This window comes from Sabethes cyaneus, chromosome 1 (genome assembly GCF_943734655.1).
Source record: "Sabethes cyaneus chromosome 1, idSabCyanKW18_F2, whole genome shotgun sequence".
Lineage (NCBI taxonomy): Eukaryota > Metazoa > Arthropoda > Insecta > Diptera > Culicidae > Sabethes > Sabethes cyaneus.
The window spans coordinates 17,753,325-17,776,908 of NC_071353.1; the positions used below are offsets into that span (position 1 = coordinate 17,753,325).

The 23,584-nt window shown below is 43.2% G+C and overlaps 1 protein-coding gene across 1 annotated transcript; it reads left to right on the top strand.

Moving 5' to 3' along the window:
- Positions 1 to 2,715: 2,715 nt before the first annotated feature.
- Positions 2,716 to 18,208, top strand: LOC128745440 (alkyldihydroxyacetonephosphate synthase). Its single transcript, XM_053842516.1, has 5 exons — positions 2,716 to 2,795; positions 15,126 to 15,212; positions 15,299 to 16,487; positions 16,831 to 16,935; positions 17,819 to 18,208. Exons 1-5 carry the CDS (start codon positions 2,716 to 2,718, stop codon positions 18,206 to 18,208), a joined length of 1,851 nt encoding a protein of 616 aa, XP_053698491.1.
- Positions 18,209 to 23,584: the final 5,376 nt, after the last annotated feature.

Here is a 23,584-nt window from a genome sequence, read left to right on the forward strand (position 1 = left end):
TCGGAAGGAATTATCAGGCGGGTTTCATGGGGGCACGCGCAACTATGGACCAAATTTTTACTATCCGATAGATCTTGCAAAAATGTCGGGAGTACAACGTGCCCACGCATCACATCTTTATTGATTTCAAAGCAGCATACGATACAGTCGATCGAGACAAGCTATGGCAGGTAATGCACGAACACGGTTTTCCAGACAAACTGACGCGACTGCTCAGAGCTACATTGCATCGAGTGATGTGTTTCGTACGCATCTCTGGGACACTCTCGAGTCACTTCGAGACGCCGCGAGGGTTGAGACAAGGTGACGGTTTATCCTGCATGCTGTTCAACATCGCTCTTGAGGGGGTGATCCGACGAGCGGGTATCTAAACGAGGTACGATTTTTACCAAGGGTAGCCAACTTCTAGACTTTACAGATGACTTCGATATCATATCCAGGAACTTTGCGACGGCGGAGGCAATCTACGCCAGACTGAAAGCGAAGTCTAGGAGAATTGGGCTAAAAATAAATGCGTCGAAGACCAAATACATGAAAGGAAGAGGTTCAAAGGAAGCAAACGCGCGTCTCCCACGGACGGTAACCGTACACGGCGACGAACTAGAAGTGGTAGCGGAGTTCGTGTATTTGGGATCGCTGGTGACCGCGGACGACAACACTAGTAAGGAGATCCAGCGGCGCATCCAAGCGGGAAATCGGGCCTACTTTGCCCTTCGTAAAACGCTACGATCAGGAACCGTACGCCGCCGCACGAAGTTAACAATGTACAAAACTCCTCACGGAGAAGCTAACAATGTACAAAACGCTCACGGAGGACATACGTGCCCTTGCCGTGTTCCAGCGGAAAGTGCTGCGGATGATATTTGGCGGAGTACAAACTGAAAGCAGAGAGTGGCGGAGGCGTATGAATCACGAGCTACAAGCACTGCTTGGGGAGACTCCCATCGTACATCTAGCGAAAGCTGACAGGCTGCAGTGGGCCGGACACGTCGTAAGGATGCCGGACGACAGTGCGACGAAAATAGCCCTCTTCAACAACTCAATCGGCACCAGAAACAGGGGGTCCCAACGTGCACGATGGATCGACCAGGTCGAAAGCGATTTGCGTCTTCTGACACGACTAGGAAACTGACGACGAGTGGCCCAAGACCGAGTTGAATGGAGACGAGTGCTTGAAACAGCACGAGCCACCCCGGTTCTATGCTGATGAAGAAGGAGAAGTGACGATAGTTTGCTTCTGTATTAAACATATGGTAATTTCCATGCATCGCTCGTTCGTGGAAAAATTTAATTACCTAAAAGTTAAAAGGTCAAAGCTCGGTAAACGGGTTCTAAACGAATCAAAAAAAAAAAAAATAAAAAAAATCCTTCGTAAGTGGTGCATAATAAACGTGATTCATATCATGGTGTGCGAAAAAAGTGGATTTTCTACAATATGCGACGACGTTCGGTACAATGAATGGTAGGAACTCGACCACACTGCATTCTGAAACTGAACAAACAAAGACGGTTATGGTAATTATCTGCGGATTTGCGGCCTGTTTGATACAGCATCGTAGTAACCACAGCAAGGAAGAATGCTGCTTTCATTTGACGCTCTTCGGTTTTGATTTTGATGATAAGTATTTCAAAATCAAAAACATGTAGGGATCAAAATTGTACAGCCTTCATCTTTTTCTTTCTTTTCATTTACAAATCTCAAAAGTTGCAAAAGTTTTCTCCAAATATTTATTATTATTATTTATTATTTATTATTTATGAACAAAAACACTTTTCAATGCGTTGCGTTTAATGAAAATGTAAACAAAAATTTTTACTATGAAAACGTGTAAAGATGTAAACATTTTGTGAAAAGCTTTTATCAGATGACATTTTCCCGGGAGTAGTGAAAAAATATTCTTTCATTTTCATAAACAAAGGTTTGTTCTACAATGCTCGAGAAAATTGCCCGATTACCGCTATTACTGTGAACAGACCGTTGCGAAACCCCTCGGATGCCTCTACCACCCCATGGCATACTGTCACTAGGGTACAGGCGCTTCCCGTCGCGTCGTGAACGCGTGACAGCTCTCACCCGAAACTCTCTTTCTCGCATTGGCTGATGCCATAACTCACGCATTATTGCACGGGCCTAAGCCCAAGATATGTAACACATTTCGCGTAGCGTATTCCAGGAGTACAGTGACTATATGCGCTAGTCGGAACCTAGTTAGCAGCTTGCTAGGTTCCAGTTTGGATCGTCTCACCGCCACCGTTGCCGCCGCCGGTAGGAATAACCCGGTGAATACCGCCCAAAAGTAGTCGCCGAAGTCGCCGTGAATCATCGTTTCTAGTCTAGTCGGTTTTTGTGCCATTTGTGATCCGTTTATGGTGACATAATAAAACTAAGTTCTGTCACTTAGTCAAATGTAAAATGTATTCTTGGATTGAATAAAGAAAAAAACGAAACAAAACGACCGTAGCTGTTCTCGACCCAAGTGTGTCCGTAATAAGTAATTAACTAATTAACGTAGCGCAATTCGTAAAATTAGCTGACGTTTGCAGTGACCTAGTTAGAATCAGCATCACATTCTAGAGAGAAGTTTTTCATTACCGTGAACCCTCTGTACAAAGTACAAGATACAGGATACAAGAAACGTGACAGTAGTCAAAAATCGATATCGAACGTGAACGGCAAACCGGGAAGAGGGTTGGTTGTTGGTGCAACGCGAGACAATGAGCGAGCCACAGCAGAACTCGCCCTGCTTGGATCCGGACGCCGTCATTGCCGTCGAGAGTGCCATTCCAAAGCAGCGGTAAGTTTCGACAGGGGTCGATGAAAAACTGGCCTTCCGAAATGATTTTCTTGGCGGAAAATAGGCTGGATCGAACTGAGACAAACCGGAAAAAGTGAACGGGAGAAGGTGACTTTTTTCTCGCGTTTGTTTGTTGTTAAGGGAGAGTGAGCGAATGTTCGATTTTTTGCCTCACGCGGTGTGCTGCTGAAGACGGAAGTGAAGACTGGGGAAGGGCAGGGAATTTGCGTGCTCGGTACTCTCTGTTTATTAGCCGCGCGTTTTGTGTATTTTTTTTTCGTCCAGAATCATACACTTGTGTCGAGAATTGGGTTAGACGTTAGTTGCTAGTAAAAATAGAACATCTCGATTTCATGCATTCACAAATAGGATGAGTAACAGACTGTATTCACTGGAAAAGGTCAACGACAAAAACTCAATCGTGCATTTCAACTCTACTAAATTATTTGTTATCTGTTCTGGTTACCGAATAACTAAAACACGTGTTTCAAATATTTTTCCGGTACCCACGTTAAATACTCGGTGATTCACATTTCTCCGAAGCTTGCGAAATTCGTGAGTAATCTAGCCTGATAAGAGGTATATAGACTGATCCAACCAAACCCATCGATCACATGAACGTTAGATATTTAGTTATCGCACAACCAGTTATAAATTTAAAATTGATACCGACCGAACCGGAATATACTAGCCCACACATTTCATTTAAGGGGTATAGAGTTGGATTTATAATCGAAAAATCAATTATAATCCACTCAGTGATCTATGATTACTAGGTTTTTTCTCAAGCAACAATCGTAAATACGGCGTTGCGCTAAAAGATTATCTCATTACAATTAGACGTGACCATGTAGTCCTCAGTGCCTATCACAAAGCTGTTAATTGGCGCTTGATAATGATAAGAAAATCTTACAACATGCTCATGCTTGCTTATTCAAGCTAGAATAAAGTGATGTGAACCTTATTGCGTTTAAAAATTCATCAATTTGGACATTTTGCCGTGCCTTTTTAAAACTTTTTCACTTTTTGATACAAACTTGTACCAAAATCTGCAAAATTAATTAAATAATTCAAGTTTCCACCACTAACTGGTGCAACCACAACTACTGGACCATCAACTTTATATTCTTAAAACATGCTGTCAAAATACTTTAAATACAAAAAGATTCAAGGTTACCACAAACTTCAACAAACTAATTATTTTACCACAAATCCTTCACTAAATTATTTAATAAATTTTACCACAAACCGCTCATTAAGGTGAAACGGTACTGAATCCAACTTGGCCGGATCTATGGCAGCCGTATCCTCACATTACAGGCGGCAAGGCACTCAAAAAGCGCTGAATTTTGAATCAAAACGGAGAGTTATCTTTATTTGTGACGGTACTCTCCGTTTTGATTGCCGTGCCTTGTCGCCTCTGTAATCTATTGTCTCTGTACTTCTCATGGACGCCATTTTTTCGGCCATGTTGGGATTCAGTACCGTTTCACCTTTAAATGCAGTTTTCACTTCAGTTGATAACTCTATACGTCACCAAGCCGGATTGGCATCAGAGCCGCACAGCGTAACATTTCGGCGCTATTAGTGAAGACCCAATTCGGCGTCCTCTTCGCTTGTTAAATTAGTTTAGACTAATCTCAAGTTTTTAGTCTTGACCTTGAAATGCGGTCATACATATATATTAATATTTTTTGAAACGATGGTTTTACAATTGATGAAGGGACGGTAGGGAAAGAAATGAAAATTTTTTTGGTGAAGGTGAGGAAGAGCGGAAAGGAAGGGGGGGGGGTATTGGTAGCTATGCTTGACAAGTAGTCATTTTGACTCCTACCTTTTGTCCAATGCTGGAAGGTGCATGGGTCGAATCAAGCTATAATCTGAGATTATAACCGGATTCGAACCCACAACACCCGCCAGGGCATGTGGTTCGCTGGTACTTGTACCTTTGAACCATAGAGGCGCTGGACAAAAGGAGACCGCAAAATCCACTTCTCAAGGATAGCGACGCGTTCGGTTGGGTTATCGACACATATTGTGCCGCTTCCTACATCAATTGCAGATTACCACCGAGCGAGAAGTTTTTAATCTAACTACTGTTTACTTTCAGGACGATGACACTATGCCGGCCCTTACGACTTGCAAGGTACTGCACGTGACGTTGTTCGTCTGTCAGCTTGTGTTAGTCGCGTTTCTCGGCGTTTCTTGACTACTTGTCAAGCATAGCTACCAATACCCCCCCCCCCCTTCCTTTCCGCTCTTCCTCACCTTCACCAAAAAAATTTTCATTTCTTTCCCTACCGTCCCTTCATCAATTGTAGAACCATCGTTTCAAAAAATATTAATATATATGTATGACCGCATTTCAAGGTCAAGACTAAAAACTTGAGATTAGTGTATTACATAGGAACGGGGCCTTCCCTCGAAAACCCGCGCCGAGAAACGCGGCTAACATAAGGTGACAGACGAACAACGTCACGTGCAGTACGTTGCAAGTCGTAAGGGCCGGCATAGTGTCGTCGTCCTGAAAGTAAACAGTAGTTAGATTAAAAACTTCTCGCTCGGTGGTAATCTGCAATTGATGTAGGAAGCGGCACAATATGTGTCGATAACCCAACCGAACGCGTCGCTATCCTTGAGAAGTGGATTTTGCGGTCTCCTTTTGTACAGCGCCTCTATGGTTCAAAGGTACAAGTACCAGCGAACCACATGCCCTGGCGGGTGTTGTGGGTTCGAATCCGGTTGTAATCTCAGATTACAGCTTGGTTCGACTCATGCACCTTCCAGTATTGGACAAAAGGTAGGAGTCAAAATGACTACTTGTCAAGCATAGCTACCAATACCCCCCCCCCTTCCTTTCCGCTCTTCCTCACCTTCACCAAAAAAATTTTCATTTCTTTCCCTACCGTCCCTTCATCAATTGTAGAACCATCGTTTCAAAAAATATTAACTCAGTTTTCCTAAGAGAAAGTTCCATTTAATTCTACTATACGAAGTATGTACCAATCGTTAGGTATACGCGTCTTCTTCTTCTTCAGCAGCATAGAACCGGGGTGGCTCGTGCTGTTTCAAGCACTCGTCTCCATTCAACTGGGTCTTGGGCCATTCGTCGCCAATTTCCTAGTCGTCTCAGAAGTCGCAAATCGCTTTCGACCTGGTCGAGCCATCGTGCATGTTGGGCCCCCCTGTTCCTGGTGGGGTTGTTGCAGAGGACTATTTTCGTCGCACTGTTGTCCGGCATCCTTACGACGTGTCCGGCCCACCGTAGCCTGCTAACTTTCGCTAGATGTACGATGGGAGTCTCCCCAAGCAGTGCCTGTAGCTCGTGATTCATACGCCTCCGCCACTCTCCGCTTTCAGTTTGAACTCCGCCAAATATCGTCCGCAGCACTTTCCGCTCAAACACGGCAAGGGCGCGTATGTCCTCCGTAAGCAGCGTCACGGCTTCAAGTCCATAAAGAACTACCAGTCTAATAATGGTTTTGTACATTGTTAGCTTCGTGCGGCGGCGTATGCTTCCTGATCGTAGCGTTTTACGAAGAGCAAAGCAGGCCCGATTTCCCGCTTGGATGTGCCGCTGGATCTCCTTACTAGAAATGTTGTCCGCGGTCACCACAGCAGCGATCCCAAATACACGAACTCCTGTACCACTTCTAGTTCGTCGCCGTCAACGGTTACCGTCCGTGGGAGACGCGCGTTTGTTTCCTTTGAGCCTCTTCCTTTCATGTATTTGGTCTTCGACGCATTTATTTTTAGCCCAATTCTCCTAGACTCCGCTTTCAGTCTGGCGTAGATTGCCTCCGCCGTCGCAAAGTTCCTGGCTATGATATCGAAGTCATCTGCAAAGCCTAGAAGTTGGCTACTCTTGGTAAAAATCGTGCCTCTCGTTTCGATGCCCGCTCGTCGGATCACCCCCTCAAGAGCGACGTTGAACAGCATGCAGGATAGACCGTCACCTTGTCTTAACCCTCGTCGCGTCTCGAAGGGACTCGAGAGTGTCCCAGAGATGCGTACGAAACACATCACTCGATCCAATGTAGCTCTGAGCAGTCCCGTCAGTTTGTCCAGAAAACCGTATTCGTGCATTATCTGCCATAGCTTGTCTCGATCGACTGTATCGTATACTGCTTTGAAATCAATAAAGATGTGATGCGTGGGCACATTGTACTCCCGACATTTCTGCAAGATCTGTCGGATAGTAAAAATTTGGTCCTCAGTTGCGCGAGCCCCCATGAAACCCGCCTGATAATTCCCTACGAAACCTTGTGCTATCGGTAACAGCGGGCGTAACAGGATCTGGGAGAGTACCTTGTAGGCGGCGTTTACCAGCGTGATACCACGAGAGTTGCAGCAGTCTAGCCGATTACCCTTTTTGTAGATGGAACAAACCACTCCTTCCATCCACTCCTCCGGTAGCTTTTCCTCCTCCCAAATCCTCGAAATAGGACATTACTATCTTCCATGGGCGCTCCTAGGTTAATTTCCGTTCCGCCTCCTTCTGCGACTTCGCCATTGAGGTGTTCATCGAAGAACTGCTTCCACCTGTCGACCACCTCGCGCTCGTTTGTAATTTGATTCCCTTCCTCGTCCCTACACATGTCAGGTTTCGGTGTGTAGCCCTTCCGAGTTTGGTTCACCTTCTCATAAAACTTACGCGTATCATTAGCTCGAAATAGTTGCTCTAATTCTTCACAATCTCTGTCCTCATTTTGGCGCTTTTTTCTCCTCAGGGTCGTGGTCAACTGGTTCCTAGCTCGTCGGTATTTGGCCAGGTTCTCTCTAGTGGCAATACTTAGATAATTTTTCCAAGCATTTTTTTCTCCTCCACCGCTTGTTGGCATTCGCCATCAAACCAATCATTTTGTGTACTCCGAGGCCTAATCCCTAGTGCCGCGGTAGCGGCCTCTCCGATGGCCGAGCGTATTGTGCCCCAACCGTCTTCGAGGTCTGAAGCACCTAACTCCTCGGAAGAAGGCAGTGCCTCATTCAGTACTCGCGCGTAGTTCTCGGCAGCTTGTGGGTTATCTGGCTACCTGATGTTCAGCCGAGGAGGGCGACTTTGACGCGTCCGGTATACGGTGGACAGCTTTGAGCGCACATGTACTGCAACTATGTAATGGTCAGAATCAATATCCGCACCCCGACGGGAGCGTACGTTCGTGATGTTAGAGAAAACCCGACCCTCTATGAGAACGTGGTCAATTGGGTTCATTGTACGTTGGTCAGGTGATCTCCAGGTGGCTTTGTGGATATCCTTGCGCGGGAAAAAGGTGCTTCGGATCACCAGGCCTCGAGAAGTTGCGGAGTTTATACATCGTTGGCCGTTATCGTTTGTGTCGGTGTGCAGGCTATGGGGTCCTACCACCGGTCTATACATTTCTTCCCTACCGACCTGGGCGTTCATATCCTCGATGACGATCTTGATGTCCCGTGACGAGCAGCTGTCGTACGTTGCCTCCAGCTTTGCGTAGAACGCTTCTTTCTCATTGTCGGGTCTACCTTCGTGCGGGCAGTGCACGTTAATGATGCTATAATTGAAGGAACGGCCCTTTATCCTCAATACACACATTCTGTCGTCGATCGCCTTCCAATCTATCACGCGATCCTGCATTCCGCCCAGCACTACAAAGCCCGTTCCCAGTTCGTTGGTAGCGCCACCGCTCTGGTAAAACTGGGCCTTTCCGCCACGGATTTTCCATACCATTTCTCCTTTGCGACAGATTTCCTGCAGAGCAACGATGCCGAGTTTGCGGGGTTCCAGCTGTTCAATCAGCACCCGCTCGCAACTTGCGAAATTTAGCGATCTGCAGTTCCAAGTCCCGAGTCTCCATTCGTCGTTCTTGTTCCGTCACCTAGGTCGATGCCGAATATTCGGCTCCGAATATGCTTGAATGTTGTTAGTTTAAGTTTAATTTAGGTGTGTAGCCGTACTGGGGCAACACTACCGAGTCTCGCGATGGTGCTGCCACCTTATAGTTCCGAGACTCACTATACCTCCTTCCCGGTAAGTATACGACCTTAGTTTCCATCGGGGTTAGTTACCCGATCTCCGCTAAGGTTGCTCGTATTCCGGCTGGTACCCCGAGGAGGTCGGGATTGGAGTTGCTGGATAAGAGGCTAACGACCACTATGGGGTCTATATTCCGCATTATCCAGCCGTTTACCAACCCGTATACGCGTATTTCGATTGATTCTTGTAATCTTGTACTAAACACGGTAACACCTCATTCAGAGGGAGCAGCAGAGCAGCAGTACCGCTAGCATAGTGCAGCAGCGGCGACGACCACGTGGAGATCTGATCGTGCGTTCCAGAATTGTACCGAGTGAGAGGGTTTAATAAATACCTAAAGAGTTATTCCGTTGTTTGCTTGATTCTGAAGTAGCCCCGGAGCCGACCCTGAGAACCTTCGAGTCGCTCACGGCCGACTGGAAAACAAAAGAAGTCTTGGGAACCTCACCCCAAAGAGTCCCCAGTGGTTCGACCAGGGACTAGGGGCTTTGGCAAAGGCCCTAACTCCTGCTTTCCTCTGACATCAAACACCGCAACTTTATTCGCCGATCTCTCGCTGTTCGGTTTCTTCCTCTGTAAGGCAAGTCGGAAGAACCCCCTATCGTTTTTCAACTCGTCTCCCTATAGCCACATCTATAAGGCCAAAAATGTTGGTTATAATTGTCGGACATGTATATCAATGGACAATAACCGTATGGTACAGAGCGATAACTGCGATGAATGGCATTTTTACAGCTGTGTACTCGGTCAAGATATCGAAGATAAGCCATGGTGTTGCGTGAAATGTGAGGAAAAAGCGAAGAAGAAGCGGAAGTCGAAGGGGCCGAAACCTGGGAACGAAACTAACAGTCCGTAACTGTCCACACTAAAGAATTTACAAGTAGTAATCGAAAAAGGGGTATCTGTAAACATCGGCATAATTAGTCATATAGAATCAATAAGAACTTTTTACCAACTTTCTCGCTGATCCGGAAATTCGACGCTGGAATATAATAATTTAGTTTTCTTTTTAAGTACTTCATATTGCGGGAGTAAATGTGTTTTTTGTTTTGAAGAATGACTATTGAAAGAACTTGGAAAAATTACATGCAAACTATGACTGTCCACGTGGGACTTGAACCCACAATTCTGAATCTCGCGTCGAGTGCGTTTCAAGTTTACTTGCCATTATTTTGGGTTATACAACTAGGGGCGTGTCCAGAGGCAGGACATCACCATTTTAAATCGGACTTGGCTTACCAAAGCAACAATGTGAGTTTTATTGTACTCTTATTGTGGTTTTCAAAGCCAATTTTGGTCTCAAATACCATCATAAGAGTGTAATAAAATCCTAATTATTACTTGGGTATGAAAGATACGTATTTTCGTGATCATTATACTTATTTCGAAACAAACATGTAGGGTATTTTCGGTATTTTTAGCAGGTTTCTAAATTCAGCCGATTTGCCTTTTCTTTCGCCAATAAAAATACTTTGCCGATATACAATTTTAGTATGTTATAACTATTTTCTCAAGAATGTAAGTAATCTACTATTTTGTATTCAAAGAACGTCAAAACCACCTGTTCTACCTCTAGAACTAGGCTATAGGCCCAAAAAATAGATGCCATCGCTTAATGGGCTGAAAATACTCTCCCGTGCCCTACATTGGCATCCAAAAATTTGGGATTTCTAAGCTAACCATGCACGATTCGTATGGTGCTCCTTATCCAGTACTAGACTATGCTTATTGCAGAATTCGTTAGTGTAGTCATCGTGGAGGGACGCAAGAATAGTTCTTTTGGCGGGTTTTACTAATCTCTCCCAGCTTCCACCCATTTGAGGTTTGCTCGTATATAGTTTTCCGACTTTTTTTCCCTCAGCTTATTTTAGTCTATGGACTGCAATGCTTCTCCTAGTTCACGTCCACAAAATTCTTTTCGCGGTTGCTCTGTAGGTTATAAAGTTGTGCTCTGCGAAAATTATAGAAAATCCGCCATTAGAAGTGGTTGCGGTTTACCTCTAGCCTTCTTGTAAGTCTGACATTCTCGGCGGACTATGCAGCAATCGCTACGCAGATTCTGGATGCAGTAGTTTGGCGCTACTCGGTAATTACGGTTCCATGGCAACCAGTAGGAAAATAAAAGTTACACAGTATAACGATGGCAACAGTATCATATTTGGCAGAAACGGCCGTAATCCATTGTCGATATCTTTTTGCAGTCCATTGCTAGTAGTAAGCATACTACTGGAGAGTCTGTGTGGACTTCACGTACAGTGAACCATACCATCGGTTGTTGGAACTCCGTGGTACTACACAGAAATAGAGACCGCGAACGGAAGTGGAAAACAGAGACGAAAGTGTTTGACAAAGATCTCTTTGTTGAAGCTATACTTGTCGATAGTGGCTCCCTGGACCAGGACCTGACCGTGGATGAACTGACAGAAACGCTAGCAAAGGCATGCCATGTAATAATGCCTAAACAATGGGTGACTAGAAACAAATGGACCTCTGCTTACTGGTGGAATGAGGCACTTGGGAAGCTGAAAGCCTTAGGACCGGAAGAACCTATCAGCGTGCAAAGAATACCGAAAGTGGTGTTCCGCAAAATGGTATTCGGCGAAATGTTATATAATCATGGCGAATATTTTAATGCTGTCCGATTTATTTTATCAAGCTAAGCAATGGGGGGAGCTGTTTTCTACTTTACTGTGAGGAAAATTTGTATATAAAACCACCCATGAACTCCTCAGAAACTTGCAAAACTCGAGATTATGACAAAGGTCATCCGAGACTCATGATTTATGTACAACACAGTTTAATTTGTGACAATGTGAAGTTTTTCGGGTCTGCTAGTAGTCAATAAAAGTGATATCCCTTAACGCGGTGAAAACAAATAAGGCTTGTTCGCGACAAAATTTGGACACCCCTAAACACACACAGCTTCGGAAATACATTGACAACGGGTGAAATATTTTGCAGCGTGGTAGAAAATATAACACTTGTTTATATTACAAGCGCTCGGCGTAAAATGGCGTCGAAAGAAGAGCAGGTGCGAAAAGCAGTTGTGTACGGTCGCAATGAAAATCCGGATCTCTCGTTAAGAACACTTGCCAAAAAGCTTGGACTTCCTCCAAGCACTGTTCACAGTGTTTTAAAATCGTTCGATACCCGCTTGACAACAGCTAGGAACAAGTGAAATGGAACAAAAACGGATCTGAGGAACCACCACAAGGATGCGAAGGTAAAACAAATATTACGGAGGAGACCAGATCTTTCTGTACGTACCATTGCTCGTAAAATAAAAATGTCGCCAACATTCGTGCGCACTTCATGACAAGGCATGAAGTCTTTCAAGGCGAGGACTGTGCCAAACCGTAATGATAAGCAAAATACGACGGCCAAAACACGCGCTCGTAAGCTTTATCGCGAATATTTACGAAGTTTCCATGCGTTATAATGGACGATGAAACGTATGTCCTAGTAAACTTTAAACAGCTTCCTGGTATGTCTTTTTACACTGCCCTAAAACGGAATGGCGTTGCAGAGCATTTTAGGACAAATAAGAAAGCCAAGTTCCCCAAAAAATATTTAGTATGGCAGGCCATGTTCAGCTGTGGTCGAGCAAGCAAAAGTTACATCACTACGGGAACGGTTAACAAGGAAATTTACCGTGAAGAATGCCTTCAGAAACGTTTGTTACCGTTCCTACATAGCCATTATTATTATTATTATTTGGCTGTTTTGGCCTGATTTGACATCCTGTCACTACGCCAAAGATGTTTTGGAATGGTATGATGCTAATGGAGTCCATATTGTAGCGAAGGAGACGAATCCACCTAACTGCCCAGAGTTACGCCCCATCGAGCGGTACTGGGCTTTGGTGAAGAGAGAGCCGTCCCAGCACAAGCAACAACTATAGATAAATTTCGAAAATCTTGGACAAACACAGCTAAATTGGTTGCCAACAAGTCTGCACTGACCCTCAGGGCCCTCATAAACTCCAAAGTTCGCCAATTTTTCATGCAGACCAAATAAGTAATGTTAACTTGTTTGATAATTATTAATGATACACACATAAATGATATAAAATTGTGTCCAGATTTTATCGCGAACAAGCCTTAATTTGTTTATCACCGATCGCACAATAATGTTCCTCTGAGCTAGCGCATTTATATAACAAAAAAAATGTAATTTCGCACATTTTAGTGACGAAGTAGCTATTTCCTTTGCGGCCACTAAAGAGCTATAGGCGAATAATAATACAGTCCTATCGTATCGTCCATTAGCGCTATTCACGGATGTCTGCCTGATAAAGATGGCACTTCAAAATAATCAAATAAAACGTAACAAATATAAAGGGGCACCGGTAGGGTAGTTGAACAGTGGGTCAAAATAGTAAACTTATATCAAAATGATTATAGCTATGTTAGGGCTAACGCATTACACTACAGTTAGGTAGAAGATTTTAAATCTGTTTAGTATAACTAAATATGCAGAAATAGCAAATTTGTACAAATTTATAAGCAAATAACTGTACAGTGTGACCCATAACAAAGTCATATATTTTTGTAAATGAAGGCTTTATTTCGATTTTCAGTTTTAGAAGTTGTTTACTCATAGATAAAGAACACAACAAATAATCATTACTCTATTAAATCGCCTTTTGCATGGATATCACGCTTCAAACACTTTTTGAAGTCGTTACATGCAGCAAGCACTACTTCCATCGGAACATCATCCTTATCTTGTTGATAACTAACTTAAATGCATCCAAATTATAATATTTATAATCCTTGAGCTTCTGCTGCACGTACCGCCAAATGCAAAAATCCAGTGGGTTCAAATCAGGAGAACTTGGAGGCCATTCTTTTTTTGGTATGAAATCCGTCGGATCGGATTTGCACCATGTCTTCACAAGATTTGCAGTGTGGCCGACGGAGCAGCAGTTTGCATCTTTTCTGCCATTTTTGTTTTGTTGCTTCCGTTAATCCATGTATTTTACGTTTTTTGAATGCTTTCATATCTAGATTCATTTTTAAAATTAGACGAAGAGATTCCCTGTTAATATTCAGTTCAACTGCCATTTTCCGTACGGGCCGGCCGCAACTGCGACGAATTCGCTCTCGAACAACCTCTTTGACCTTTTTTTTTGCTTTTTACTGTATAATATACAAATCCTCTTTTTATGCCGAGATATTTGAGGTCACGAAAAATAGCGCCGCATGTAGCACCGTTTTGGAATTTATTTATTATCAACGACCGTAACTCAAACAATGCATTGCAATGGTACGTGCACACCGAACGAGACACAATACGAAAATTAAACTACGTCAAGTAAGACTTAAGTCATGATGATACACACATGGTCTTAGTTTGATTGTATTAATTGTATATGCCGTTGCAAGCATAAACTGATTTTTGTTCGAATATAGAGTGGCGTTTACCCCTATTTAGAAAACCCCGATTTACACGAATATCACAGGCGAATTTCGCACACGCTTTCGCTCAAAGAAAATGAAGTGAAAAAGAAGGGCAAGAAGGAAAACGAAGTCAAACTTATAAGTTGATTAAACTAAAAGCCACTCTAGTGTCAGATTAACAATGCAAAATGCGGTTTGTTTCATTAAATGATTATCATAGTAGTCTAAATAGTCATAAAAGGGGCAATATGTGTGCCACACTGTAGATGGAAAAGACTCCATCGCTCTATTACATTAGTAAGTTAATTCTTGGGTTTCTCTCTCGAGTTGATCAGTCTTAAAATGTCAAAAACGAGTGTGATCTTTACACCCGACTGTTACGATGATTCATTTCATGTAGAGATCAAACTCGTTTTTAAGACATTTTAAGACTGATCCAACAAAGAAAAAAACCGAGAACTAATTACCAGTAGTCGTCAAACATATAGTAAATTAGTTAGTTGAATAAATTAAACCAAACAACTGTTTGGTCAGAAAAGTAAATATAATAACTCCAATAATATTGCATAAAGAAAATTCACGTTACTCAGTTGAGCTGAAAATAACAGAATACCCGAAAAAATCCTCAATTACCAAGTATTCTTATTTTATATTCCATAAATTTTGTATTGAAAAAAAAAGACCTAAGCACTGAATTTAAATTCAATCGACCCGTAACTTTGAGCATCGTGTTCACTTATATAAAAAAAAACAAAGATTTTTAACAATTGGGCACGTTTTGATACCTTGATTGCATCCTTTCGATTCGGCCGATATAAGAACCAACACATAAGAGCCTACACCACCAGCCAATCTTCATCGCAACAAAAAAGCATGAATAATTTCCACTAAACCTGTCGCGTCGTTTCTCTCCCTCAGGCAGCAACTGCTGAAATGGAACGGTTGGGGCTACAAAGACTCACGCTTCGAGTACGTCAACGGCACGCTGATTTTCACCGGTGATCGGTAAATGCTTTAAACAAGATCTATCACCTGCCGGCCCCGACCGGAACTAATTGCTTTGCTTTACTTGTTTTTTTTTTTCGTGACAGATACCCGATCGGAGGTTCGCTCTCGCTGCCATACTTTAAGGAGTACGTCGAAAAGTATCTGGGGGTGGATCTGAATAATCGGCATGAAGGCAATCCCCTGCCACAACACTACCCCGATCCGGTTCAATGTTCGGAATTCACGTCACAGCTCGAGCAGCACCGAATCGAGTACAGTCAAACTGGCGAAGATCGACTCGTTCGATGCCACGGTCAAACGCTGCATGATATTCACACTCTGCGTGCCGGAAGCTTCAAACGGATCCCGGATGTCGTTGTGTTCCCTACCAGCCATCAGCAGGTTGTGCATGTGGTAAACGCAGCCAATAAGTGTAATGTTGTGGTGATTCCGTACGGTGGAGGAACTTCGGTGTCCGGTGCGTCGACCTGTCCTGAAAACGAAAGTCGACCCATTGCATTACTGGATACAAGCCAAATGAACAAATTACTGTGGTTTAATCAGGAAAATCTAACCGCATGCTTTGAGGCTGGAATTGTAGGACAGGACTTGGAACGAGTCGTTCGAAAACTAGGATACACCGTAGGGCATGAGCCGGACAGTTATGAATTCTCTACTTTGGGCGGATGGGTAGCCACCAGAGCGTCCGGGATGAAGAAAAATCTTTACGGGAATATTGAGGATATTTTGGTAAAAGTGAGAATGGTGACGTCTCAGGGAGTGCTGGACAAGAATGTCACCACCCCTAGAATGTCCTGTGGTCCTGATTTTGACCACATTGTGCTCGGATCGGAAGGAACACTTGGAGTTGTGACGGAGGTGGTGATCAAACTGCGTCCCTTGCCGGAGGTGAAAAAGTACGGATCTCTCGTGTTTCCGGACTTTGGGTCCGGGATAAAGTGCCTTCGGGAGATAGCCAAGCACCGACTGCAACCGGCCAGCATTCGACTGATCGACAATGAACAGTTTGTGTTCGGACAGGCCCTTAAACCTGCGGGAGGGTTTTTGACTCACTTATCAGGCGCCTTGCAGAAGGCGTACATCAGCAAGTTCAAAGGTATGAGTTTGGACAAGATAGCGATAGCCACTCTGCTGTTCGAAGGCAATGCCAAGGACGTGAAACATCACGAGGAACAGATCCTGGGGATCGCCATGAAATACGGTGGATTCTCTGCCGGAAGCACCAACGGCGAAAAAGGTTACATTCTTACCTTCGTGATCGCCTACATCAGGGTAAGCAAAATGTGTCTTGTCTGCGGTTAGCACGAGTTTGTCAATAATTGCATTTTTTGTGCGGCTTCTCGACTGCGACTCATTAAGTGGCAGTCGACAAGTCAGTGCAACTATCCGCGGTAAACATTCGCGTGGAAGAAACGTTCACTCCATTTTCGAGAGGGAATAAATCAATATTTGCGCTGCCTTGATGGGTTGCCGCTACAAGTTCGTAAAGATGCACCATGCACATGGAGCATGAACACGGAAATGCAATTGTTGCTTAGTGCTACTTGCAATGTAACAACTTTAACGTTTACCTTCGTTTTATGTCTTTTTTTTTTGCTGTTGCTATTTACACAAGGATCTAGCTCTCGAGTATAGTGTAGTAGCGGAATCGTTCGAAACGTCCGTTGCGTGGGATCGGTGCGAAACGCTCTGCACCAATGTGAAAAACAGAATTCGAAAGGTAAGCCACCCAGACTGGACCTCATACTAGAAAATTAATTATTGTCTATAAGTAATGCATTTCCATTTGAAAAAATTAGCTTTTTGTTAATACCAAATGACTCGCAATAAAATTCAACACGGATTACTGAAACTTTTCAATTCGTATTAAACTTTTTAACTGACTTTGAGTTTGAGTAAATTGTTTAACAGGCGTCAGTGGCTAAGTTTTTGCACTAAAATAAAAAGTGCTTACAATTTTTGTGAGCTAAACAGTAAAAAAACAACCAGATAATCAACCAAGCTTGCTGTACATCCCTCCTGATGCGTAGTAATTGTTTCGTCTGTATAATTACTTTTTGTTAGTTCAACTGTATTGCGACTCATTTTGCCTGTTCGTACATTCTTCGGTTTGCACAGGACCGCTGCTTCCTGCTAGGGGTTAAAGAAGCAAATTTGTAAATCTTTCCACATACTTTGCTCGCAGATGACCAGCAAAATAGGACTTACGGAATCTTAGCAATGTAGGTATGTTTGCGAGTAAAAAACATAACCGTTCGTTCGCTGCTGCTTCCTTCAGCAGCGTTTAGACGCAATGTTTTACCGTGAAACTTCCAACGTCATCCTAAATTGGGGGTCTGCCACAAAAATAACCAGTAGCCGCTGTTCCACACCAGAAGGTGTGATTAATCCCTGTTTTTAACCGATGGAACTAACGAACTCAAAACGAATTATCACTCGTTACGCAGAATGTATCAGCTCAAGTTTTGTTTTAAATCATATGCTTCTGGAACCTTCACGCGAAAAACACGAAATTGATGGTCCTTGTGCACATAAACGCTATCTGCCCTTGAAAATTAGAAATTGACTCTCATTACGATCTTTTTTATTGTTTTACCACGCAGGAATGTGCCAAACACAGCATAAAATACTACCTCATCTCGTGCCGGGTGACGCAATCGTACGATGCCGGAGCGTGCGTGTACTTCTACTTTGGCTTCAACCACACCGGGTTTGCCAGTCCGGTGCACATTTATGAAACGATCGAAGGGCAAGCCCGGGACGAAATCCTCGCCAGCGGTGGATCGATCTCGCACCACCACGGCGTCGGGAAGATCCGTTCGCGCTGGTATCCGAAAACCGTGTCCGACGTCGGTGTCGGCCTGTACCGGGCCACCAAGCGTCAACTAGACCCGAGGAATATCTTTGCCGCGGGGAATTTTCTCCCGCCGGAGGAGAACGGTGAACGGGAACACCGCCAGGGCGAAGATCAGAAGCTTGTTTCCAAGCTGTAGATTTGCCATCTAGAGTATGTAAATGCTTGTTCTGTGTAGAGAGGACACCAATGCTAGTACAATTATGGCTTTAGTGTAAGTTTTGACGTGACTAGCGAAGACATTCCAGTTTCGTTGATAGTTTATGTTGACGAGTGGCTTTAGGATACTAGTAAAATGAAGTTTTTTCATTCTATACATTTGCTTTTCATCGACTTCGAAACCCATTTTTGAGCTACTGCGAGTTGATTGATGGATGTCCTCGTTCTAATACGGGTTTGGGTCGGGGTTCTTGGCTGTAGAAAAATGGCTTCAAAACTGAAAAATTCGGCAATAAACGACCAATAAAACGTCCAAATATTATTTTGTCAAAAAAAACTGACTCCAAATTTCGCGTGAAATGACCTACAAGCATGTATAATTTTGTTCTCAACCGACTACCCACAAATCAATAACAATCCATTCTACAATGTGAACAGAAATGTTGACACTGTAATTAATAGTGCAGTCTATTTTGAATGGTTACTCACACGGTATCTTTTATTCACCACATGCCGTAAACAACTGTTGCATTTTCCCTTCTAACAAATTGCCGCAAAATCATATCCCGAACAAAGAGTGATACTCAAAGCTGGGGTGACATTGCGATTCTCGTTTCGAGTGATTTTGGTTCGTTTCGACCACGTTAAACAAATGGGCGAAACGAACCAAAATCACTCGAAACGAGAATCGCAATGTCACCCCTGATTGGATGGGTGAAATTTTAATAAATATTGGATGAGTGAAAAATCGGAAATGGTAGAATTGAAAGAATAAAACAAAACTAGGTATAACACCTAGACCTAATATAACGGGCGGCACTAGTTTAGTGAGTAAAACATTCTAATGCCAACCGAAAGAGCGCCGGTGCGATTTCCACCTGCGATGGCACAACCCAATATACTTTTGGTCTATATCAAAGTTTTCCAGTTTGATCCAATGAATCATTTTTTGCATTAGCCTATCAGGGCAAGTTTTAGGAGTGGTACTGGCACGTGGTGTGTAACGAAGCCTCTTGTCGAAGGAGCAAATTATAACTAGTCTCTGCACTGCCGGGCACTAGAGATCCCGATTAGTTGAAACATATGTACTAAAAATATAAAAAGTTTTCACCCTTCTTTCAACGACATTCCAGAACAGATAGTTCGCAGTTCACTCACTCATTAGCAAAAAGATTCACTCTTAAATTTTTTCAAAGGAAACCCTTTAGAATCAATTCCTTTCTTTTCTGGAGCATTGGTATCTAGGTCAGACTTATCCAAGCTGCCATTATTATTAAAATTCCACCAAATAGTGGTACACTGGAGAGAGTTACCAGGAAGGAGCGTCAAACATAGCTCTGGTTCTCTCAAGCTCCCACCTAGCGCCCCACGCAGATCTAAGTCAAATGATGGCGGTCGATGACCTTAGGGATCATTCAATAATGACGTCCATTGCTTATGGGGGGAGGGGGGTGTCAAATTTGTGACAGGTTGTGACAAAGGGGGGGAGGGGGTCTTGGCAAATGTGACATCCGTCGAAAAAAATTGCATTTTCATCAAAAGGCAGCAAAAATATGTTTCTCAGTCATTCATCACTCATTGATTTATTTCGATTTTCGAACTTATAGTTCCAGCTGACGGCACTTGAAAGTCAGGCACAATTTGTCAATGTTAACTAGATAGACCACGCGTTACACTGAAGGATCAATGTACACATCAATTTCAGCTCATTTGCAATCAAAGTTTCTAGCATTTTGCTAAATATTGGATAGAAAAGTACAATGAACTCTAATAGCTATCGTCACGATGTAGTGAAACCTGCTTCGCCGACGCAGATTGAAGCTTGTTTCGAAGCGGAGCCGTGCTACTTCAATTGAAACCAAAGCTTCATTTCTTCATTGATTTGTAACAATTTGCAATTGAATGTTGTTAGAGCCCTTGTTCGCAGTTATTATTTTTTATTAATTGTTATTTTCTATATTTTTTTTAATCTTACATTAACTCTTAAAAGGTTAAGCTATTTTTATAAACCACTTTTTACTTTCAACACGCTTTTCATTTTTATTTTGAGTTTGTGTGATGTCCAAAGGGGGGGGGGAGGTTGAGTTTTGTGACACAATCGGACAGAGGGGGAAGGGGGGTCTAAAAAAGCAGAAATTTGGCGGACGTCATATTTGAATCGTCCCTTACCCGGAAATGCTTCATGTACTTACTGAAGCAGCTAAGCTAGGAGGTGCAAACTAGAGCGCCTATTCTCCAGGTGAGGGGCGGCTCACACAGCGTCTGTCTCGAAACGGGCGGCTGAATATGAAATGCTGTATCCCGCAAGCTATACCTAAGATGGCAGACCCATCAGTGGGATGTAGATATCGTGACCCCGGTGAGGTAGTATACCGAAAACACAATTACTACGAACAATGAAGAAAGAAATTCAGGACGGAACAATCGATATAGGACACGGCAAGGGACAAGGAAACGATTAAGGGATAACGATTGGAAACTTGGTACCTGGAATGTCTGAACTTTCCATGAACCGGTACGGGCTGGCTTGCTTGCTCGAAAGCTGCGTCAACTCGGAGTGGAGATCGCTGCTTTTCAGGAAGTTCGGTGGCCAAATTCCGGAGAAAGGGAGTTCCGTGCAGTAGACCCTATTGCAGGCACTTCTTTCAAGTACCACATTTACTGCAGTGGCGGTAAAAAAGCAGAACATGGAGTCGGTTTCGTAGTGTCGGGAAAGCAAAAGCAACGAGTTATCCGGTGGAGGCCCGTAGATGACCATATATGCGAGTTGAGGATTAAGGGCAAATTCTTCAACTACAGCCTAATCAACTTATACGCACCGACAAATGATAAATCCGATGATGCTAAGGACGAGTTTTACGACAGGCTTGAGAGGACCTATGGAGAGTGCCCAAAATACGACGTGGAAATCATCATCGGCGATGCAAATGCGCAGATCGGGAGGGAGGAATTCTTCCGTCCAGTTATTGGAAGACATAGCCTTCATCTGTCGACCAATGATGACGGTCTGAGGCTCATAAATTTTGCCACAGCCAGAGGAATGGCCGTCTGTACCACCTATTTTTCACGTTTGAATATTCGGAAACACACCTGGAGGCATCCAAATGGATCCAAATGGCAGACGGCGTGGCAGTGGAGTGCGCCAGGAAGCTTGACCAACGAATCGCAGAACAGCAGGTAGAAGGAGAAGATATAAATGGGCTGTGGAGGAACATCCATGGTGCCATCGAAACAGCTGCGAGGGAGGTGGTAGGCACGACGCGAGGAAGACAGCGTAACAGCTGGTTTGATGCCGAATGCCAGAGAGTGACAGATGAAAAGAACCAGGCCAGGAGTCGCTTATATTGTAAACTCGTTTCACTTTCGGAGCACCAACAAGTTCAAGGGAAATAGTCATTCTCCGGCTTGTTAGAACAGCGACACTGTTTACCTCGTTTTGAAATAAAAATTACCAAAAGTTATCTTCACGAAAAAATATAAAATGTTTCCAAATCATTAAGTTTGATTACTACAACCAGCATGTTGCAAAATTACTGAACAGTTTATCAATTCAAAGATACATTAATTTCTGGAAACATTATTACTTATTTATTCGTCAAGTAAATGTAGACTGCATACAATAATTATATGTAGCTATAGCGTGTTTACTTATATAATATATGTTATTTCTGTAAGTTACTCGCTCGTTAATTTGGTAACACTATAATTATTTCCAATACTGGTAATGTATAATGCCTCATAGTATGATTATTTCGCGCAAATCGTTCTAACGAGTATTTAAAAATATTTTTATCTTGCGACCAGCGGTACAGAAGCTTAACTGTAAGACAGTAATTCTGCAGAATCTATTAGGCATTGGATCCGAAATAAATATTGGAAATTCAACTTTATTCTGATGCAAAAAACTGTCTCAAAACGGTGAAATACGAATAAGCCGACTGAAGGACCTAAAATCGTAGAAAATTTGAGCTCATGGAAATACTTTGGGTCGTAGTTTATACTGAGCCGATTTACCATGGCGAAGCTTGTTCTGTCCACAACGAAGAACTCGGCCGCTGTAAGGCACGCTCCTTGCTGTGATCTCATCATAACGATCAGCACAAGGCGCTGATAAGTAACGGGTCGATCATACCAACAGGTTTCATAAACCGCATCCGCAATAGATGAGCTCTGAAATTTGGTGAAAACAATAGAATTCATAGAAAAATCTAGGTTTAAAACCATTCAGTTCCGAACCGCATCTGTTAATTCCGAGCCCAGCATTGAGTAAGAGAATGTTTGGAAAAAACTGTACCAAACTAAAAGGGCCATTTTAATTAGCAATTGACGGTCTCCTCTGGCCTTTCAAAGAAATAAATCGTTGAAAGTTATTCAAACTCTCAGTAGAAAGTGATCGACTTACTATAGTCAGAACCATCATCGTCACACAAAGCGAAACAATACAAGCCATGTTCAGCAGTAGCATCAATGGACTTAAAGCTCTCTTCAGCTGCTCAGCACTCCTGTGAAAATGGTTAAGTAATCGCTATTGTAAACTTTTTTATCACTTTAAGTTCACCTGTACGCAACATCTTGCATCTTAATAATTTCTTCCAATTTCTCACCAAATTGCTCGTCTACCTGAAGTACGTCCAATCCGCTAACCTTCATTCGTATGATCTTGAACAAACAGGAAACATGGTGCACCATGCACCAGCAGAAGCTATCCTGCACGGAAATCATAAGAGTAATCAATAGCATCTCTAAACAACATAACAAAGCCATCGGTAGCCATATCCAGAAACTGGATGTATAATCAAATATGACAAAACTGAAATAATACAAATTCACGTTAATAACTCTACCCGCCGGTTCAACTATTGGGGATGAGTCATACTCTGCTTCCACGCTCAAGGACAGATGAGGAACACTTTCGGCTGTCGCATATTTGACACAAGTGACGATTACAGGTATTGCAGCATAAACCACTGAAGCCAACATCAAGGTTACCATATAACATTTAAAAAACCAGCCAGTATAATTCCTTAATCTACGTACCGCAGCCTGGATATCTGGCGACGAGCTGACCGAACAATGCTGCAATAGCGTTTGTACCTCGTGATGGACCTTTTCAAGTACTGGCCGGTGGTAGATTATACCCACAGTCTGGGGCAGAATTTTCCCCACAATAATAATCTCCGCAATGGTTTTTATCAACTCACGAAATTCCGCCTGATGGCGACAGAGAAAAGCTAACGCCGGCAGAGCGTACCAAACGAGAAACACCAGATAGGAAATTTTGGCCTTCCAGGATTGCAACACTCCATCGGCCCGTGTCCAGAATCCGAAGGCTTGCAACAATGTGATGATGAGCTCC

Coding starts and splice junctions, on each gene's coding strand:
- LOC128745440 (XM_053842516.1), top strand. CDS start 2,716: ATGAGCGAGCCACAGCAGAACTCGCCCTGCTTGGATCCGGACGCCGTC. Junction 15,213..15,298: donor CTGATTTTCACCGGTGATCG/GTAAATGCTTTA, acceptor TTTTCGTGACAG/ATACCCGATCGGAGGTTCGC. Junction 16,488..16,830: donor TCGTGATCGCCTACATCAGG/GTAAGCAAAATG, acceptor TATTTACACAAG/GATCTAGCTCTCGAGTATAG.